This window comes from Acanthaster planci, linkage group LG16 (assembly GCF_054643075.1).
Source record: "Acanthaster planci isolate LZ-2023a linkage group LG16, COTS_SCS, whole genome shotgun sequence".
In the NCBI taxonomy this organism is placed as follows: domain Eukaryota; kingdom Metazoa; phylum Echinodermata; class Asteroidea; order Valvatida; family Acanthasteridae; genus Acanthaster; species Acanthaster planci.
The window spans coordinates 953,712-971,438 of record NC_141792.1 but is presented as its reverse complement, the minus strand read 5'-3'; the positions used below and the strand labels follow the sequence as shown (position 1 = coordinate 971,438).

The 17,727-nt window shown below is 43.0% G+C and overlaps 1 protein-coding gene across 5 annotated transcripts; it reads left to right on the top strand.

The window, feature by feature from the left end:
* Positions 1-81: 81 nt before the first annotated feature.
* LOC110984578 (uncharacterized) lies at positions 82-16,050 on the top strand. 5 transcript variants are annotated; one of them, XM_022244907.2, is made up of 14 exons: positions 82-805; positions 2,952-3,087; positions 3,899-4,122; positions 4,336-4,677; positions 5,266-5,376; positions 5,717-5,863; positions 5,979-6,131; positions 6,467-7,210; positions 7,513-8,424; positions 8,728-9,591; positions 9,716-10,579; positions 10,809-11,714; positions 12,105-12,938; positions 13,427-16,050. In XM_022244907.2, the coding sequence occupies exons 3-14, from the start codon at positions 3,976-3,978 to the stop codon at positions 13,487-13,489; spliced, it is 6,087 nt and encodes a 2,028-aa protein (XP_022100599.2). In that variant the 5' UTR covers positions 82-805; positions 2,952-3,087; positions 3,899-3,975; the 3' UTR covers positions 13,490-16,050. The 5 variants fall into 5 exon arrangements, with proteins under 5 accessions (XP_022100599.2, XP_022100600.2, XP_022100597.2 ...); XM_022244908.2 differs by lacking the exon at positions 2,952-3,087 and having other exon boundaries at positions 82-729; XM_022244905.2 differs by lacking the exon at positions 2,952-3,087.
* Positions 16,051-17,727: the final 1,677 nt, after the last annotated feature.

The window sequence follows — 17,727 nt, the reverse complement described above, 5'->3', positions numbered from 1 at the left end:
CGAAAAACCAAACAAAAATTAACCCCCAGAAGTAATCAAACAACATATTGCTGATGTATCTTCTAAGCCACCGTAACATTACGTATGCGCGTTTCACATCCTCTAAACTCATCAAGGGCAGAGGTTTCCGAATTAAATGAAAATGTCGGTAGCAGTCAAATTCCAGGCCAGTGTATAATTGACGTGCTTTCATGACGTGTGCGACCCTGAAAACCTTCCTCCAGCACGTATACAAAAGCCAGAGATGTGTGAACTGCATGAGTGCGTCGGAATCAAACCCTCATGGCGGACAGCAGGGTGGGTCGTGTACATGTTATTCGAAGGCCTCCCAATCAATTACAGGCTTAGTGCTTGTGTATTACCGTATATGAACATACATGTACATGGCTATTACATTGTTTATAAAATGGTGCTGATGAAACACGCTATACACTACTATAACGCAAGTTGAGATCTGTTAGTCAGCCATCCACACTGACGCGCCATGTGGGTTTTCCTAGCTACAGGCCAGGTGTGACTGTTCGAGGCAAGTTTGCAAGCGACCGAGGGAGAATTGCTAGAAAATGTTCGACGTACATGTACATTTATTGTGTAAGCCCTGATATCCTGTCGAACCCGGAACTAAGCGGATACTGAACTTTAGGACAACATCACTGACGTGTGATCTGACCGCAGTTAGGACGAGAGCTCAAACGTCGAAAGGCTTTAGACGAGAGCCGATAACTAGCGGTAAGTGTAGTCAACGCAGCGCCCTAGTTAAAGGAAAAACACTCTTCGTGGACGTCGGAGGTACTGCAAATTGACGGTACGTATATAAAACCTGCAATGATGATTCTTTTTTTTCATACATTCGACTGAATTTCTCCTTCAGTTTGCTCTTGAAAATTATGCAATGTATTTTGTAACTTTTCCCTTTTTTAGCGGCAAAATGAAAGAGTAAAGAAGGAATTAAATATTAAATTGAGCTGTAAAAATTCAATGAATATGAATATTGTTGTTTACTTTGAGAAAAATTTACCCGGTGGAACCCGAAAAAATATTACTACAATGGGAAAGCAGAAAGGAGAGTTTCGAAATTGAAGTGTTTTGCTCCACCCTCCCCCAAGGCGATTTTATTTTGAATTAGTGTTTTCTGTGTTGAAGGAAGGAGACAACTAGGCAAACAATGGTCATCCTTATAAAAAAGAAGTTGCCCATCTCCTTAAAACAATGTTTAGACTTGAAGGGAGTAAAAAGCGTAAGGGGCGTTCTCCAGGTCCTTGGTCGAAGTATGGGTTCGAACCTAGTGGATTCCTAGAGAAAAAAATCTGACTGGACACGCCCACTTTCGCCTGTACCAATGTGGGAATGGTAACAAAATGTTCCGGCGTTCATAACCTTATCGCGTACAGAGCGTTAGCTTTCTGGCGGCCATTTGTGAAACAGGTTTTGCATGGACTTTTTTAATCAAAAAGTATTGCTGGGTCCTTGAAAATTACGTTTCTAAACAGCGAACATAAGGAATAACTTGTTAACGGTATGATCGAAGACTACATGAGATGGGTGAAAAATATGGATGGATAACTTTGAGGAGAAAAATAAGATATGTTTCTATCTGATTTTGTTGCTTGAAATTAAATCAAAACTATACGTTTAAAATTTTAAACGAATTCCACAGCATTTTATTCCCCTTTTTTGTAACTCTATACGCTGAGTAACGAGGGATGTTTTGTAGAGTAAGTGTTTCCTTATAGGGGTGTTAGCTGAGCCGATTCATGACCTCTGTGAGGCAGCGTACTGTTATCAACAAAGCCAGCAACATGCCGGCAGCACAAGTCATTTCCGCATCAGTACAGCGCCTTTTCAACAAAACACCGGTCATTAAAGCTGGCGTTGCCATGTTGGAAAGATTTCCATGTTGTTACTCCCGCGCATAGCATAAGCCGTACAACATCAGTGCTGAATTATGGGGCAAACCTGTTGGAAAGAAACGTAAATATAGGAAAACGAAGATTTTGACCTTATTACAGTGGAGAGAAATCGTGGTGTCCGAATCGCTTGTCCTTATTTGATAACAATGCAGTTTCGCCACTGCCATTGTATCATTTCTCTTGATCTGGTCATAGATATTGCGTATAAAGTGTTGCCGATTACAATGGTGCCTTCAGAACTGTGGCGTTAATTTATTGTGGTGTCATAATTATGTCACTGTTTGCTGCCCTGCTTGGGTCGTGTTATTCGGTTTATTTTATTCCTATTCCGTCAAGAGTGTTTCAGTTGTAGGGTTTGGCGACGTCGTAGACTTGGCACGGCTGTTGTTTAAATTATAATCGAGAGACGGAAATCATGCCAAGACAAGGGCAAGAGAAGATGGCGTCAATTTGAAATAACATCCAGAAAATTTAAGTGAAGAAGAATTTGTTTTAACAACAAGATAATGATGGACAGACGTCGTGCGTTTACTTCATTTAATATTGTTTGTTTGCCAACTCCTTAATGAGCGTTCAATACAAATGTATTTTTTCTCCACGATGCGTGGCAACAATTATTTCGATAATTTTAGACCGCTGCAGGGTACAGTCATGACTCGTATAAAGTGGCATTATCAGGGACTTTCCCCGACGCTGGCCCGCTACTTAATTTACGAAAGCAGTTTACAGCAGTTACATGTTTGATGATAATTTATATTCATGGTTAGATGTACCGCTTCCAGACAAATTGTCTTGCTGGGCTGTAAATTGTATATGATTTAAGATTTAAAACATGGTAGTGGTTTTTAGGTCCAGGGTTGTACAAAGACTGGTTATGGTTTATCTTTTTAGAAATGTACTTCAAGTCTCGGTTTTTCCCCGTAAACGCAATAATGGCATGATGGTTGATTTCCAAGTGCGCTTTACTATCTTTGCTTCTTCTAAGCGTTTTAAACTACCTGCCTGACCCACTGGCTGTTTTAATGGCTAATTTTCCCCCAGATAATTTGCGGGATCCGCCCCATTTACCAGTTCCCGTGAGCTTTCCTCCCCCACATAGCCATTAAGTGTCAGAGAAGATGGATTCTTCCCGTCTGCGGGGAGTGTTCGACTGCAGAGAGTGACGAAAGGAAAATCTGTAAGGAATCCACGACACAGAAATAGCATCAAATATAACGAACTAAAATCCTCCATGAGGATACAAAGTGCACGGTACAGAACAAGGAAGTGGACAAGGCTAAAAAAATGCTTTTAAAAACCAGACATGACTTCGCCTAGTAAACACTTTGGCAGTATTGTGTGTGAATACGCTGGTGCCATAGTGCATTTGAATATGAAAACAAAACACAAAATGAAATTTCGGTTCATAATTCAGCACACCGTGCATGAGGTTCCAAAATTCAAGGACAATCCAAGAGTGTATTGACACGTCTGCACATACATGTACATGCCGTAACACGTATGTATCCATGATTGGAGTTCCATATGTGACTTCACGCAGTGACATCTGGAGCGGTGAATGTTCCACATTAAATGCTATCGAGTTCTTGTTCGTATTCCCGGTCTGCTTCTGACGCAGGATGATTTAAGGCTGATTTTCGTAGAATCCTGGCTGGATTGTGTAATTATTTCACTTCAGTGTCTGGCGGGGATTGGGAGTTGCAAAGCCCCTGTCACACTCGTTTGCAATACATTTTTACATGTTTTGGTCTTGTGTCCCTGACCGCCACCGTAAAACAACAGGTCCTTAGTTCTGAACATCATTAGGGCCTACGACATTAATATGCCATCCTGAATACAAATTACAGATAAACATCAAAATCATGAACAACGACCTCTACCCCCTCAACTTCCAGCACAAATTTCCGCACTGGCATCAAATCACACAAGTGTAAGGAATATTTGTCGCGACTGTTGAAGTTCGTAATCACACGTCTTGTTCTTTTCAGGTTGGAAATCCCTGATAAAATTTCACCAACGATTTAAAAAGCCCGCTGGTATATAAATCCAGCTGTCTTACGACATCATGGCGTACTTCAGACAAGACTCCAGCAAATTACCGAAGCTGAAACACACGTTACATGACATCATGGTCAACGGACTCGAAGAGTTCCCCGGCCTAGTGACGTTTGGCGTCAATCGCAAAGACGACGAGGCGTACTTTCAAATGATTGTAAGTTCATTGCAATGGAAACGATCGTTTGAATATTGCCCACAAACGTGTTATAAAGTTACCTCATATGTGACATGTGATGTGACGTTTAATTAACTCATCTTTAACTCTTCGTGAGTTGTTCTTTGTTGATTGTTTACAGGGAAATGTCTTTCAATCGACACTGCAGATAATTATTTGTGATCATTTTGGTGATCTTTGTAAATATACAAGGAGGATTTCCAGCGTAAATGCACCGATAAGGCGAAGCTGCGCGACTTACCCAAGAAGCAGAGAGAACAACAAGATATCATCTGGGAGATCATCCAATCAGAGCTCATGTTTACCCGTCACCTGCGCGTCATCGTGGACGTCTATTTGAACACCTTGCTTAACCTCCAGGCTTCCGTTATGCTCAACGAGATCGAGACAGAGAAGATCTTCGCCAACATTAGCGCCATCGAGAAGCTTCACACGACATTTGTCACACAGAAGTTGTCCAACGTCATCCAAAAAGCAGAGAGTGGCAAAAGGCTTCCCTCAACCTTTGACTTGGTTGAAGCGTTCAAGGGCTGGGTAAGTAACAATTACTAAGTAATGTTTGAGGAACTTTATTACGTCAAAGTTTACAAGCTATTCCAGTGAAGTATTTGGTGTATGTACTTTGAAGAGTCCCCGTTGGCATCAAGGAAGCGTTTTACAAGGATGATGTCATCGATAAAATTGTCTTTGTGTCCCCCATAAGACTAAAGCACCCCAAGTACACATCATTCTCCTAATGCGTCTGGTTTACCCTGCTGAGAATCCCCATAAACCTAGAATAAATACCCTTTCTCATTCCCGTGGGTTGACTCTCTGAGACTGTAGAAATAAGACAGTTGTGGGTAGTTTTATTCTTTGCAGTAAATCAAGTTTTCTTTTGCGCAGTGTCTTGTTCGATATTACATTCAACTGATATTTGTAAGAAATCATGTGGTTTTTGTGTTGCAGTTATGATGGAATGAATGTTCTTTCTTTTGAAACAATTATTTGTGAACAAAAGTCTTCAAGTTCACCAGCTGATTTTCATCTTTTGTAGTTGAATATTGCAAGATTTTCACATCGTTTGCGACTACAAAATCACTTTACCCCAGCATGACTCTTATTTTATATGTTTGGTTCTAGTTTGAAAGTATTGCCGTGCCCTACCGCGAGTATTTTTCACGTCATTGCGATTGCCAGAGGTATCTTAGGGAGCGAGCCAAGGATAACGAGATGTTTAGATACTTCTTACAGGTAAACATAAACGGAGATGTCCTGTACGGTACATTTGAAAAGAGGACCGTGCAACCGCACCACCAGACCGTGTCGAACTTTCTTTCCTAACAATACACAAACCGGCCTCTTGTCATTTTTGTAGTAGAATCATCTCAACAAATGTTGACACGATGGCCTCATCTTGGCAAATTGGTCTTAATAATGGTTTTGAGTAATATTTGTTAATCAAAAAACATGTTTGTTCATAACGGATTCATTAGAATGATATATAGGCGCATATAGTAATGCCATATTTTGGTTTTGTTTTGAAGTTTCCTGAGTCTTCTCCCACTTTTCTGTCCTCCTTTACATTCAACAGTGGGGCCAGAAACACCCGAAAAGCCGCCGCTTGAAGCTTACCGATCTTCTGCTTATCCCTTTATCGCGCATCGCCAGGTACCCTCTTTTATTGGTCATGTTGGAGAGGAAACCTGATAGGCAGGATCAGGACAGACTTTCTAAAACAGTAAGTGGAAGATGGATGAATTTCATCCAGGTTGATGTTCAAACATTTCTGTCGAAATAATCATGGAAACAACTTTTTGGTTAGTCTTCTCTCGGGTCACTTTGTTTTTGTTCAGATATCGGAGCTAAAGGCGTCTGCAGTGCGAGCAATCAAGGAGGCGAGTGAGGGACTGGAGAGAGAGAAGATGTGGAAGTCACCTGAGGTTTCGAAATCACCAAGGGGATCGAAGGAGTACAGCAGATTGTCCTCTGGTGGGCCAATTGAGGAGGTAACATCAGTCATGTGATTTGTTCATGGTATACATGTATGTATAATTTTACTACTTGTGTAGTGCGCACGGGATATGTTGGACATTTATATGTTCACACCTGATTATAACACGGAGGTTGCATCTTGGTAGGCTGACCTGGTAAAAAAAACCTCTTTCCACAGTCTTATGGAATTGTACCCTTCAAACTGAGGTAATACTCACGACAGGATTAGTGTCTTTCTTTCTTATCCTCTTTATTAAAGGGTCGAAACATATCATCCCCGGGATCTTGGTATACAGTGTTATCCTTGTTTTACAGTTGGTCCTGTGTGATTTCATTTATAACCTTTTAGTCTTACGACTGCGTGTCTGTTGAGGAGGCCAAAATGTTTCAACTGCGGCAGGCATTGGATGATATCATGGCCCACGGACTTCAAGACTTTTCCAGCCTCCTGACGTTCAGCACCAAGAGGGATACCGAAGACGAAGATTGCTTTAAGATTGAGGGGTCCTGGCGGGCGTATCTAGGTGAAGAAGAGCTCGCTGACCTGGACAAGAAGCAGACTGACCAGCAAGTTGCCATCTGGGAGATCATCAGATCGGAAGTTGGCTTCATCAAAGACCTTCGCGTCGTTGTGGATTTTCATCTCTGCACCTTGCTCAATCTACAAGCCTCTATGTTGCTGAATGAGGTGGAGACGGAGCAGATCTTCAGCAACATCTCTGCGATCGAGAAGCTTCACACCAGATTTTGGAAGGAGAATCTCTCAGTCATCCTTAAGAAGGCACAAGAGAAGCGAAGCCGTCTATCGGCCTTGGACTTGGCCAAGGCATTCGAGGGATTCACTGTTCAGTTTTCGCCGTATTGTGAGTTCTGTGCTAACCGCAACAAATGCATGAAGTACTTGAAACAACAAATAAGGCAGAACAACATGTTCAAGTTCTTCATTGAGTGGGTTGAAAAACATCCCAAAAGCCGAGGTCTCAGACTTCAAGATCTTCTCGATTATCCAATGCTGCACATTGCAAGGTACCCTGTCCTCCTCTCAGAAATAGAGGAATCGACAGTTGAGATGCAAGAAGAATTGGCCAGAACAGTAAGTCTTGTTGCTTACCATTTTCTGTGATTCCTATGTAAAGAATAGTGTTAATAACTATCCGAGTCGATAGTAGGCTTGTAACCTATGCAAAAAAATAATACCGGTAGCACCCGGCAAAATTTATCAGTGGTTAACTGTGAAACCTGGTCAAACTTGGCACTATTTGGCACATGAAAGAAGCTTATGTCATGTTATATATTGACATAATGTGATCGACACATATAATTATACGTGCTAGGCAGGCCCTGAAGCTCAAGAATAAAAGTTTTAGAACTGGTTGATCATTTTCCTTCTATTAGGTATGCCAAGTAACCGAGTTTGTCAAACAACTGCCCTTCGAGTCTACATCAAGGTATGAGGAACGAGGGGATGAGGAGACAGGAAAACAGATTGATTCCAAGGACCACAAGGCTTCTGTAGGTGGACCAAGTCTGGATGATTCCTCCTGTGAATACGTGGATGAAATTGTCACGTGTCTTGTCCGGCAAGACTCCAAGCTAACTGAGTTCCAACAAATGTTTAATGATGTCCTCAACAGTGGGCTTCAGGACTTCACAGGCCTTCTGACCTTCAGCCCGAAGGAAGACGATACACAGTCCTTCCAGATCGAAGAGTCGTGGCGTGAATTTGGAAACGAGGAGACACTTGATGGGTTAGGTTTGAAGCAGATAGACCAACAAGAAGCTATGTGGGAAATCATCTCCACAGAAATTAACTTCATCCAAGACATTCGCATCACCGAAGACTTCTACTTGAATACTCTTCTCAACCTTCAAGCCTCCATCATGTTAAACGAGATTGAGACCGAGCGGCTGTTTGGGAACATCTCTGCAATCAAGAGGGCCCACACTCGATTCTGGAAGGAAAAGCTGTGCAAGGTCCTGGAAAAGGCCCGAACAAAGAAGACGATACTATCGCCTGTTGACATTGCTGAGGCATTTGAAGGGTTTGGATATGTCTTTGAGCCTTATATAGAGTTCTCATCAGAACATAGCGAATGCACGAAGTACCTTGAACAGATAATCAAAACCAACGACAGATTCAGATTCTTCTTGGAGTGGGCGGAGAAACATCCCACAAGTCGATGTCTTAAACTGCAGTACCTACTCAACTCCCCCCTGCAACGAATTTCTAAGTACCCTCTCCTCCTCACTGCAGTGGAGACAGGAACACTTGAAGACGGTACTGAGTCGACTATGATAAATCGAACGGTAAGCATGAATCTTCTTCATTGATGCGTGCTTAGTTACAGGACAAGTCATAATATAATTTCAGGTGAGAACCGCGCACAAATTATCATTTTGGGGGTGTTTTTTATGTATCAAAGGTTGGTAAATTCAAAAGTACACTTTTAACCGGAACAAATATTCCTTGCAATTTTAATACAGTGAGCTCAACACGCTTAATTGTACATCATTGGTCTTTAAAATGCTTGTTTATGGTATTTCATCTGTGTTAGAATGTATGCAGTCGTGCTCTGGCTTAGTTCAAATTTTCGTTATTTTCTATTGCAGGTAGGCGAAGTGAAGGAGTTTGTTGATCTAGTTCAACACGAATCACAACAGGAAGGAGATAAACTCCACCGTAAGTCCACCTCTGGGGACGCTGATTCGTCTTGCCAATACGTTGATGAGGTCACCACTGCTCAGATAAGTCAGGATTCCAAGCTACTTCGACTACAGGAGACGCTAGATGATTTGATGGTCAACGGACTCCAAGACTTCCAGGGCCTGCTGAGATTTGGCTCGAGGAGGGAAGACAGGGAGAGCAGTCTCCCAGTCGAAGAGACCTGGCGGGCATTTGTGAAGGAAGAGGAGCTCTTTAGCACTGACAAGAAGCAGATGGATCAGCAAGCTGCCACCTGGGAGATCATCAGAACAGAAGCTGACTTCATTCGAGATATCCGCATCACTGTCGATCTGTACCTCTGCACCCTGCTTAATGTCCAAGCTGCCATGCTCTTGAACGAGATTCAGACGGAGAAGATCTTCGGCAATATCTCCGCCATCGAGGAACTCCACACCAAGTTCTGGAAGCAGAAGCTATCTGGCATCGTCAGCAACGCGCGGGATAGAAAAGAACTGCCATCGGCGTCGGACTTGGCAGAGGCGTTTGACGGGTTCCCAAGGCTCTTTACGCCTTACGCAAGGTTCTGCTCCGCTCGGAGCAAATGCTTGGAGTATCTGAGAGAACAAATTGGGAAGAACAGATTGTTCAGGACGACCATGGAGTGGGCTGAGAGACATCCTGATAGTAGAGGCCTCAAACTGCAGGATCTAATGGACTTGCCATTGCATCGAATTGCTAAATACCCGATCCTCCTGGCTGCTTTGGAGAATTCGCTGGATGAACAAGATAAGACAAAAGTCTCTGAGAGGGTAAGTTAGGTATATTTTAAATCGGATGATGAGAAGTATTGAACTTTAGAACCATTTTCCACCGGAGAATTGTTGCAAGCATATTGTGAAATTGAGGTAATCATCAATGTTCCGTTTTATTTAGGTATCTAAAATGAAGGAATTTGTGGTGCATGTTTCTCGACTCTCAACACCGGTAGCGAATGGACAGAGTAAAGTGGACGGAAAAGAAGGGACACCAACTCTGGCTCGCAAGAAGGCCTTGAGGCATCACTCTACGCCTGAAGAGGATCGTAAAATGCTCGAATTAAAGGAAGTGCTTGATGATTTTATGACTGGAGGCGTTCAGGATTTTTCTGTTCTTTTGGCGTTCAGCGGCAAGGGACCAGGCGATGATGGGTGGTTTTGCATTGGGGAATCTTGGCGTTCACTTGGCGGCGAGGAGCAAGGCAATGAGATGGATAAAAGACGGGAAGTTTGCCAAGATGCTATCTGGGAAGTCATCACATCGGAAATTGGGTTCATCCAAGACTTGTGTGTCGTGGAAGACGTGTACCTCAGCACCCTTATAAACCTGCAAGCCTCCATTATGCTGAATGAGATCGAGACCGAGAGGTTGTTTGGTAATATCTCGACCATCCTGGGCCTTCACAAAAGATTTTGGAAAGACAGACTCTCAAAAGTCGTCACTAAGGCACAGAACGAGAAGAGATTCCCCTCAGCCACTGATCTGATCCAAGCATTTGAAGGATTCTCTAATCACTTCGCACCCTACACTCATTTTTTTGCAACTCAGAAGGAGGGCATAAAATACCTTAACGAGCAAATCGTCCATAACAAGATGTTCAGATTCTACCTAGGATGGGCTGAGAAACACCCCAAAAGCCGCGGCATGGGACCTCAAGTTCTTCTTGAATCTCCCATACGGCACTTGGCCAAATACTCCTCCCTCCTCTCCAGAGTTGCAGAGACACTGGACGAAGAGGACAAAATTGGAATGTCAAAAATAGTAAGTCGGTATCAAAGATTCTAAACATTTATACTGTAACTCTTGTTTAAGAGGATTTGAAATGGTTCTGCCGTATTTTTGGCTCTCGGGAGGATTTACGTAATTGTAGTGATTCTTTATGAATGTCTGAAGACTTACAAATAGATGCGATATAGTAGTACAACGTGATTACAGATTTTTTCCAGATAGAAGTCTCAGTAGTTTGCTCTACTTTCTGTTTTAAATGCAGTTGTCTCAAGTGAAAGACTTTGTGGCGAGAGTTTCTGACGAAAAAGGACTACTGTCTAAGAGACAAGAGCCAGCGGAGCAAGTTAAAGCAGGAGAGGGTTCCAACAGCGGTGAGGCTGTCGCTGGACAGGGCACGAACCCATCCAGCGAATACGTCGAGGAGATCGTCACAGCTCTGATCAGGAAGGATTCCAACATGGTCAAGCTGCGGAAGACACTAGACGAATTCAAGATCTACGGACTCCAAGATTTCCCGGCCCTGCTGACGTTCACCACGAAGAGGGAAGACGAAGAGTGGTTCCATATCGAGGAGTCGTGGAGCGAATTTGTCGATCAGGAGGGGGCTTTTAAATTAGATGAGAGGACTACAAGTCAACAAGAAGCCACGTGGAAGATCATCACTACAGAGGTTAGCTTTCTCCGCGACATCCGCATCATTGTCGATTTATATCTCTGCACTCTGCTGAACCTTCAAGCTGCCATCCTACTGAACGAAGTCAAGACAGAGAACCTGTTCAGCAACATCACCACCCTGGAGAAACGCCACTCCAGGTTCTGGAAGGAAAAGTTGTCCCATGTCATTTGGAAAGCACGTACCGAGAAGCGACCTCCATCGACTCAAGACCTGGCTGACGCTTTCGACGGATTCGAAGCTATCTTCAAACCATACGTCACGTACTGTACTGTAAAAAACAAGTGCTTGAAGTACCTGGATGAGCAGAATAAGAACAACGAGATGTTTAGATTTTTCGTCGAATGGGTGGAGAGAAACCCTGAAAGCCGAGGTCTAAAATTGCACGATCTTCTCGACCTGCCGGTGAAGCGTATTGCCGAGTACCCTACCCTTCTCACTGAGGTGTTGGAGAGGACGCCTGACGGTCAGGAAAGAGCAGCATTGTCCAGAAAAGTGAGTTGAAATTTGATAGAAAGGTCCAGATTCTTGTAGATGGTTCAGTGTAGGTGGATAGCCGTACAACTTTCTGAAGATGTGGAACGGATTGAGGCGAATAATAGCCTCCCGTTGGCCGAGACACGCGGTTTGTTTTTACTATCTTTGTTAAATGAGCGATTTCAATAGGACATCTGTCTCGTAGACAGTGATCTTTTCAGGAATATAAATCCATATGGCATGACGGTACTAGATAGTAAAATACACAGCGAACTTCGCGTGATGTTGTTTAAAATTTCATCAATATTTCTTAAACGAATGAGGCTTAGATCATTGTGCCTTTCAGCTTTGTGCAATGAGTGATTTATTATGCTGATGACTCTCCACACTTGGTGGATTTTTCTATAGGTAGCCGAAATAAAGGTGTTTTTGATGCAAGTGCCTTTCCAGACAAGACAAGACTTGGAAGAAGCTGAGGAAGGGATGTCACCACTTCGTCGTACTGCCTCTGAGGGAACCTCTAAGATGCACAAATTGAAACAAACCCTGCATGATTTCATGGCCAACGGGTTGCAGGATTTCCCCAGCTTGTTGACATTCAGCGCCAAGAGGGAGAGCGACGAGGACTGCTTCCGGCTGGAGACATCCTGGCGTGACCTGGTCGAGAACAACAACCTGAGCGAGTTGGAGAAGGAGCAGACGACCCGACAAGAAGCCATGTGGGATATCATCTCGACAGAGGTTAGCCGCGTCCGAGATTGTCGCGTCGTTGTCGATCTGTACCTGTGCACCCTGCTTAACCTCCAAGCCAACGGGCTGCTGAATGAGATCCAGACAGAAAAACTCTTCAGTAACGTCACCGCCATCGAGAAGCTCCACACCAGGTTCTGGAAAGAGAGGTTGTCTTACGTCGTCGAGAGGGCACGAGCGGAGAAGAGGTTACTCACGGTCGAGGACTTGGCCAAGGCTTTTGAGGGATTTGCAAAGCTTTTTGCACCTTATGTCAAGTTTTGCTCCTCCAATAAAATGTGCCAGAAGTACCTGATGGGGCACTTAAAGCAGGACGATATGTTCAAGGTCTATGTGGAGTGGGTCGAAAAACATCCAGACAGTCTTGGCCTGAAGCTACGAGACTTCTTGTTCTCCCCAACCCAGCACATCTACAGGTACTCTCGTCTCCTTGGGGTTGTGGAAAAGACATTGTCCGTGAATGACCAAGACGGAACGGTACTGAGCGCAAGGGTGAGAAAATATTTCATCAAAATCCTCTTCATGTTCTACATACTGACTACATTATTTTGTTTTGACGCAGAAAGGCACTGAACAAGTTTCTCCTGTCTGTTACCCAGTGTTGTATTCGAGTCCATCACAAGTCCCTGTGAGTCAATCGCAACTCATTCAGTCTTAAGCTAATTCACAAGCTATTCAAATGAACTGTGACAAAAGCATTCTTTTGTCATTGTTCACCCTGTTACTTATAACTAGCCTCGTGAAGGGACTTGCGATAGACTCGAATACAACACTGCTGTTACCTAAGAATGTATTGTGTTTTTTTTCTGGCATAAAATGAAGGATATGGTCGTGTCCTCTGTCATTTCACATTGCCAGAGGCTTTTGCATACATTTAGGCCCTGTTTGGCCTGGGATTTGTCCTTGGTGTATATCTATATCGACAGATACTTCAGTTTTTATATTGACAGTATTTGTTGGATTTGTTTTATTTTCCACAGACATCGCAAGTGCAGGACTTCTTGAAGCGGCTGCAATTCCTTACTCAAAAGGAGGGGGAGTGACCTCAGATTATTTCAACCATTTTGCTCCAACAGAGTGGGGTAGGGGAAGATTCCTGTATGGGGCAGAAGTGCTCAATGGAATAATTTTGTGGTCAGTGTGTATATTGCACACGCGCACAAAACCTTTGGGATTATGTTGACATTTATAGCAACCCCGTAATACTATATACACATGTATATATGCAGTTTTCATGAAACAGAGGTTAGCGGTACAGCCGTGGGATACAATCATTTGGTACGTCACATCGAGCTTACAAACGTGATGTATCCTACAAGTGATTCGAGGATAGGTACCCAGTCGCTTGTAATGAAAAGAGCTTTGCCCGACGGGTTACCATGAAATAAACGAAGGCCGCCTATGTCACCACACGGTACTGCGTCTAAACACGCTTCATTCCATCAAGGAGTAAGTTGAATTCATTTCAACTTCTACAAAAATGCTCAGAAAAATCTACTAAGTAAACACATTAAGAATTAAACGAGTGGGAAACCAATTTACCAGTTTAAGCATAGCCAAAAAGGGCTGGGATATATACCCGGACTTTACAGCTAGTCTGATAATCGATTTGCTTACTATTAGGCCAAAGTTTGAAGTTTCACCGACCATTCTGATTTTCACGGTATAACATGAATTAGTTGTCGTAAAGGAAACATGCACAAAATGTTGTGTTTTCATTGAACCGATATACGTGAAGTACAACCTCTGTAATATAAGTTTCATTCAACTTACTGAACTTTGCTGTCTTCCTTTACTGCATCTGCATTCGCACGAAGTATCAATAACTATGTACCACGCTTATCTAACGTGTCATTAGTTGTTATGACTTGTAGTAATTTTGGGTACAAATGTTTGTAAGATAATTGTATGAATGAGTTCAGAACTGGGATAATACCCACTGATTTGAGAGACATGGGTTTTGTGATTGAGGGCTGTTTGTTCTGCACGGATCTTGATCGCTATCAATGGATCTGACGTTGGTTCACTGACACCAGAACTCACCTAATGGATGGCGCGAACCAGCTTTGGGAATACTGATTGTGATCCAGATCCATGTGAAACAAACGGGCTACTGGTTGGAACGGAGTTAATGTGCAATGGTTATCCTCGGTTGTGTTATTCTATAAGGAATTATAGATGGCGCTGCAGTTGGCCCACAAGCAGTAGTATGAAGACAGAGTTGTGACAACTTCAATGACAACTAGACACCATTTTGGTTCCAAAGTCTATCCATTTACAACCCACGAGTTTGGAAACACAATGGCGTCGATACACGTCACACAGAACTTCATCTTTCAATTTTCTCTGCTCACAAGTGAAGGACACAATATGGTGAGGGAAGTGTCGTTCATGGGTCCATGTATACGTAAAAGTCATTCGTTGTGCGATTTAAAAACGATAAGTGTTTAATGTGTACTTATTTAAAAATAATTCATTCCGGCATTGAATTACTTTAAATACAATTAGTTTAACCCGAACAATCCCAAATCCTTCGATTTCAATATAATTTTACCTACTCTGTAGGGGATTATTAGGGTTAATCAGTAAATGAATTTAACCAAAAAGCGACTTTAAATTGTCAATATTTGGAGATCCTTAGACTTTCTGTTTTCAGTGCAGTGTATGTGGCGCTGGTCGTTGTGTATTTCACACCTGAGACTTAACTCATGTATTTGTGATTAACAAATACATGAGTTAAGTCCGATTAGAACTGTTTTAGTAAATTTTGTCAGCAATTACTATTTTCAAGATACTTTTACCATTGTATATTTTTGAATTTACGTTCCAGAAAGAGGGAAAGTGATAGTGTAACATTGTTAATACTTGACAAAACTTCATTCGTGCAGTATAGTAACTGACCCTACAGGAATATGAGCGATTCACAATAGTGCGCCTCCAAGGGTTTGCAACGCGTTGGCCAATTACAACGCGCAAAATCTGTCGACTCTTTCCAAACGCGAAATCGTGACCGGCCAACGCGTTGCTAACTCTTGAGGCGCTCTATTGTGAATCGTCCATATTGCAGCGTTTATGTTGGGTGCCGTAAACCAATCAGCGAAATACGGTGCTCCGAAAATGCACAATTGATCGATCTGCAGTCGGCTTACAGATGTCCTCCTGCCTGAAGTCGGATCACACAGCCAACCATTAAAGCGATGTAGTCTAGTTTCAGTACTGACCCATTTCAAAGGGAGTTGTTCATAGTGCAACACTGTTGTCGTTCATATAACCTGCGACACGCATGGGTCATTCTCCTTTTAAGGGGGAGGCTTAAAAGATGTACAAGTATTCCAGTGTTTACAGAGGGCGCCCTGCGAAAGTGCTTATGCACGCACTTAGTGTGCCTTCGAGTTGGAGAGCTCAGTATAATATATTATAGCTATAAAGTTACTTGATCATAGGCAGTTATTAACAGGAAATTGATATGGAGGAAGCGCCTTCATGAAGTGGAACAAAATGATTATTTTGCACATGGTGTTAACGATGGAGGAGTGTTGAAGGTAAACTTAACAGCTTTTATGCCTCGGATATTTTGGATTAAAAGTTCGCAAATAGATGATTACTTTGTTTATCAGAACTCAGCATTTCATTGTCCCGGGAAGACTATTGGATTTGAGGGGATAGAAAGAAAGAGAACAAGATCTGAATTGCCACAAAAACCCAGCCTCAGACCAAGAGAGAAGAGAGAGAGACCATGTTAAATATTTCAAAAGCATGTATATTTTTTTCCTGTGATGTCACGATCGTGCTGGACCTATGACGTGTTGTGATGGTAACGAGTGCATAGTGTTGTGATGGTAATCTACCTATTCAAGATAAACTAGTCCAGCATGCAGCGTTTGCACTTGCGCTTCCACGTGGTTGAAGCTGCCCGTGGGAATATATGCGATCACCGTGTTCAAGGCAGTCCACACGTGGTGGTGTTGTTTAGGTCCCCCCCCCAAAAAAATACTCGGTCTCTGGTCAGACCAAAGTTCCAGAATTGGAACGATGCGATTTTTTCGGGAGAACGGGTTGGCTTTTTAAGACTGGCAACGGACACAAAAATGAGTGGCATATTTCATCAAAGAGCAAAGGCTAGTAGTAGCGCGTCGCACGTCATGTCGCCATTGTTGTTTATCAGCTGGCTGCAACTTTTGAATTAACCTACTCGGCCATGGTCTACTGTTTGTGTTCGACAATAGTAACGCATCTGTCACCGGGTACGACATATGCAGCAAGGTATGAGACGGAGAGAACCCCCCCTGCTTTGTGTTGGTCATTGTCTCACAGGAATCTGGGGAATTCCTTTCAGACATCTTGGGGGATGTGTTAAGTAACAATAGTCTGGAATGTGTATAGGGATTGGACATGTTGGGGGTACCCCTCGGTCTCATTTCTTGCTGGGTATAGGGTACGAAGTACCCACGAATTAATCTTGTTCCTTGAACAGATTGCTCTTCCAACTTAAGGACTTGTGGCTGGGAGTCAGTCTACTTGCGAACATTTAGGCGGTGCGGAAATAGAGGGCGCTGTTTTGAAAAAAATGAGGAAAAAATGAGAAAAAAATTGACGCGCATGTTCAAAATCGACGCGCGCGTTTACCAGAGACCGACTTTTTTTGGCCTTACATTGAGTGCAATCCAGTCACGTGGGTGAAAAAGGTTTATAGTCATGTCCTATGGATTGGCCATCGGATCAGTTTCATGAAACATGAACAAAACAGTTGCAGGTTGGACACTATACTGACTTTTGCAAGCCTAACAGAATCTATTTACGCAGGGTTTGACCAACTTTGCTGGAAAGTCCAGTGCCACAGCTCTACATAGAGGGCCAACTTGTTTCACACAAATCTGGATCTTGATGAGTGATCCCATCGCTGGTTCGCTCCATCCATTAGGCGGGTTTTGGTGTTGGTGAACCAATGACGGGTCACTGATCGCCGGATCTGCGTGAAGCTGGCTCAGAGAGACACCACCAGCATCAGGGAGCACCCTCGTAAGTAGGCCAAAAATATGTCCGCCGAGCTCATTAATAAAAGTTATAAACTCAAAATATTCTATATTATAGAGTCATGAGAGCTATGGATTTAGGGAATAGAAAAAAATATGAACCTCTGGCCCGGACTCAGGGCTTTGATTGCGATGCAATCAGGTCAGAAAGGGGCACTATTTAGCCATTTTGCAGAGGGGTGCATTTTCAAAATTGCCAATTTTCCGGGCAGTGAAATATCATTCATTGTAGGAGTGGTCTGCTTTGG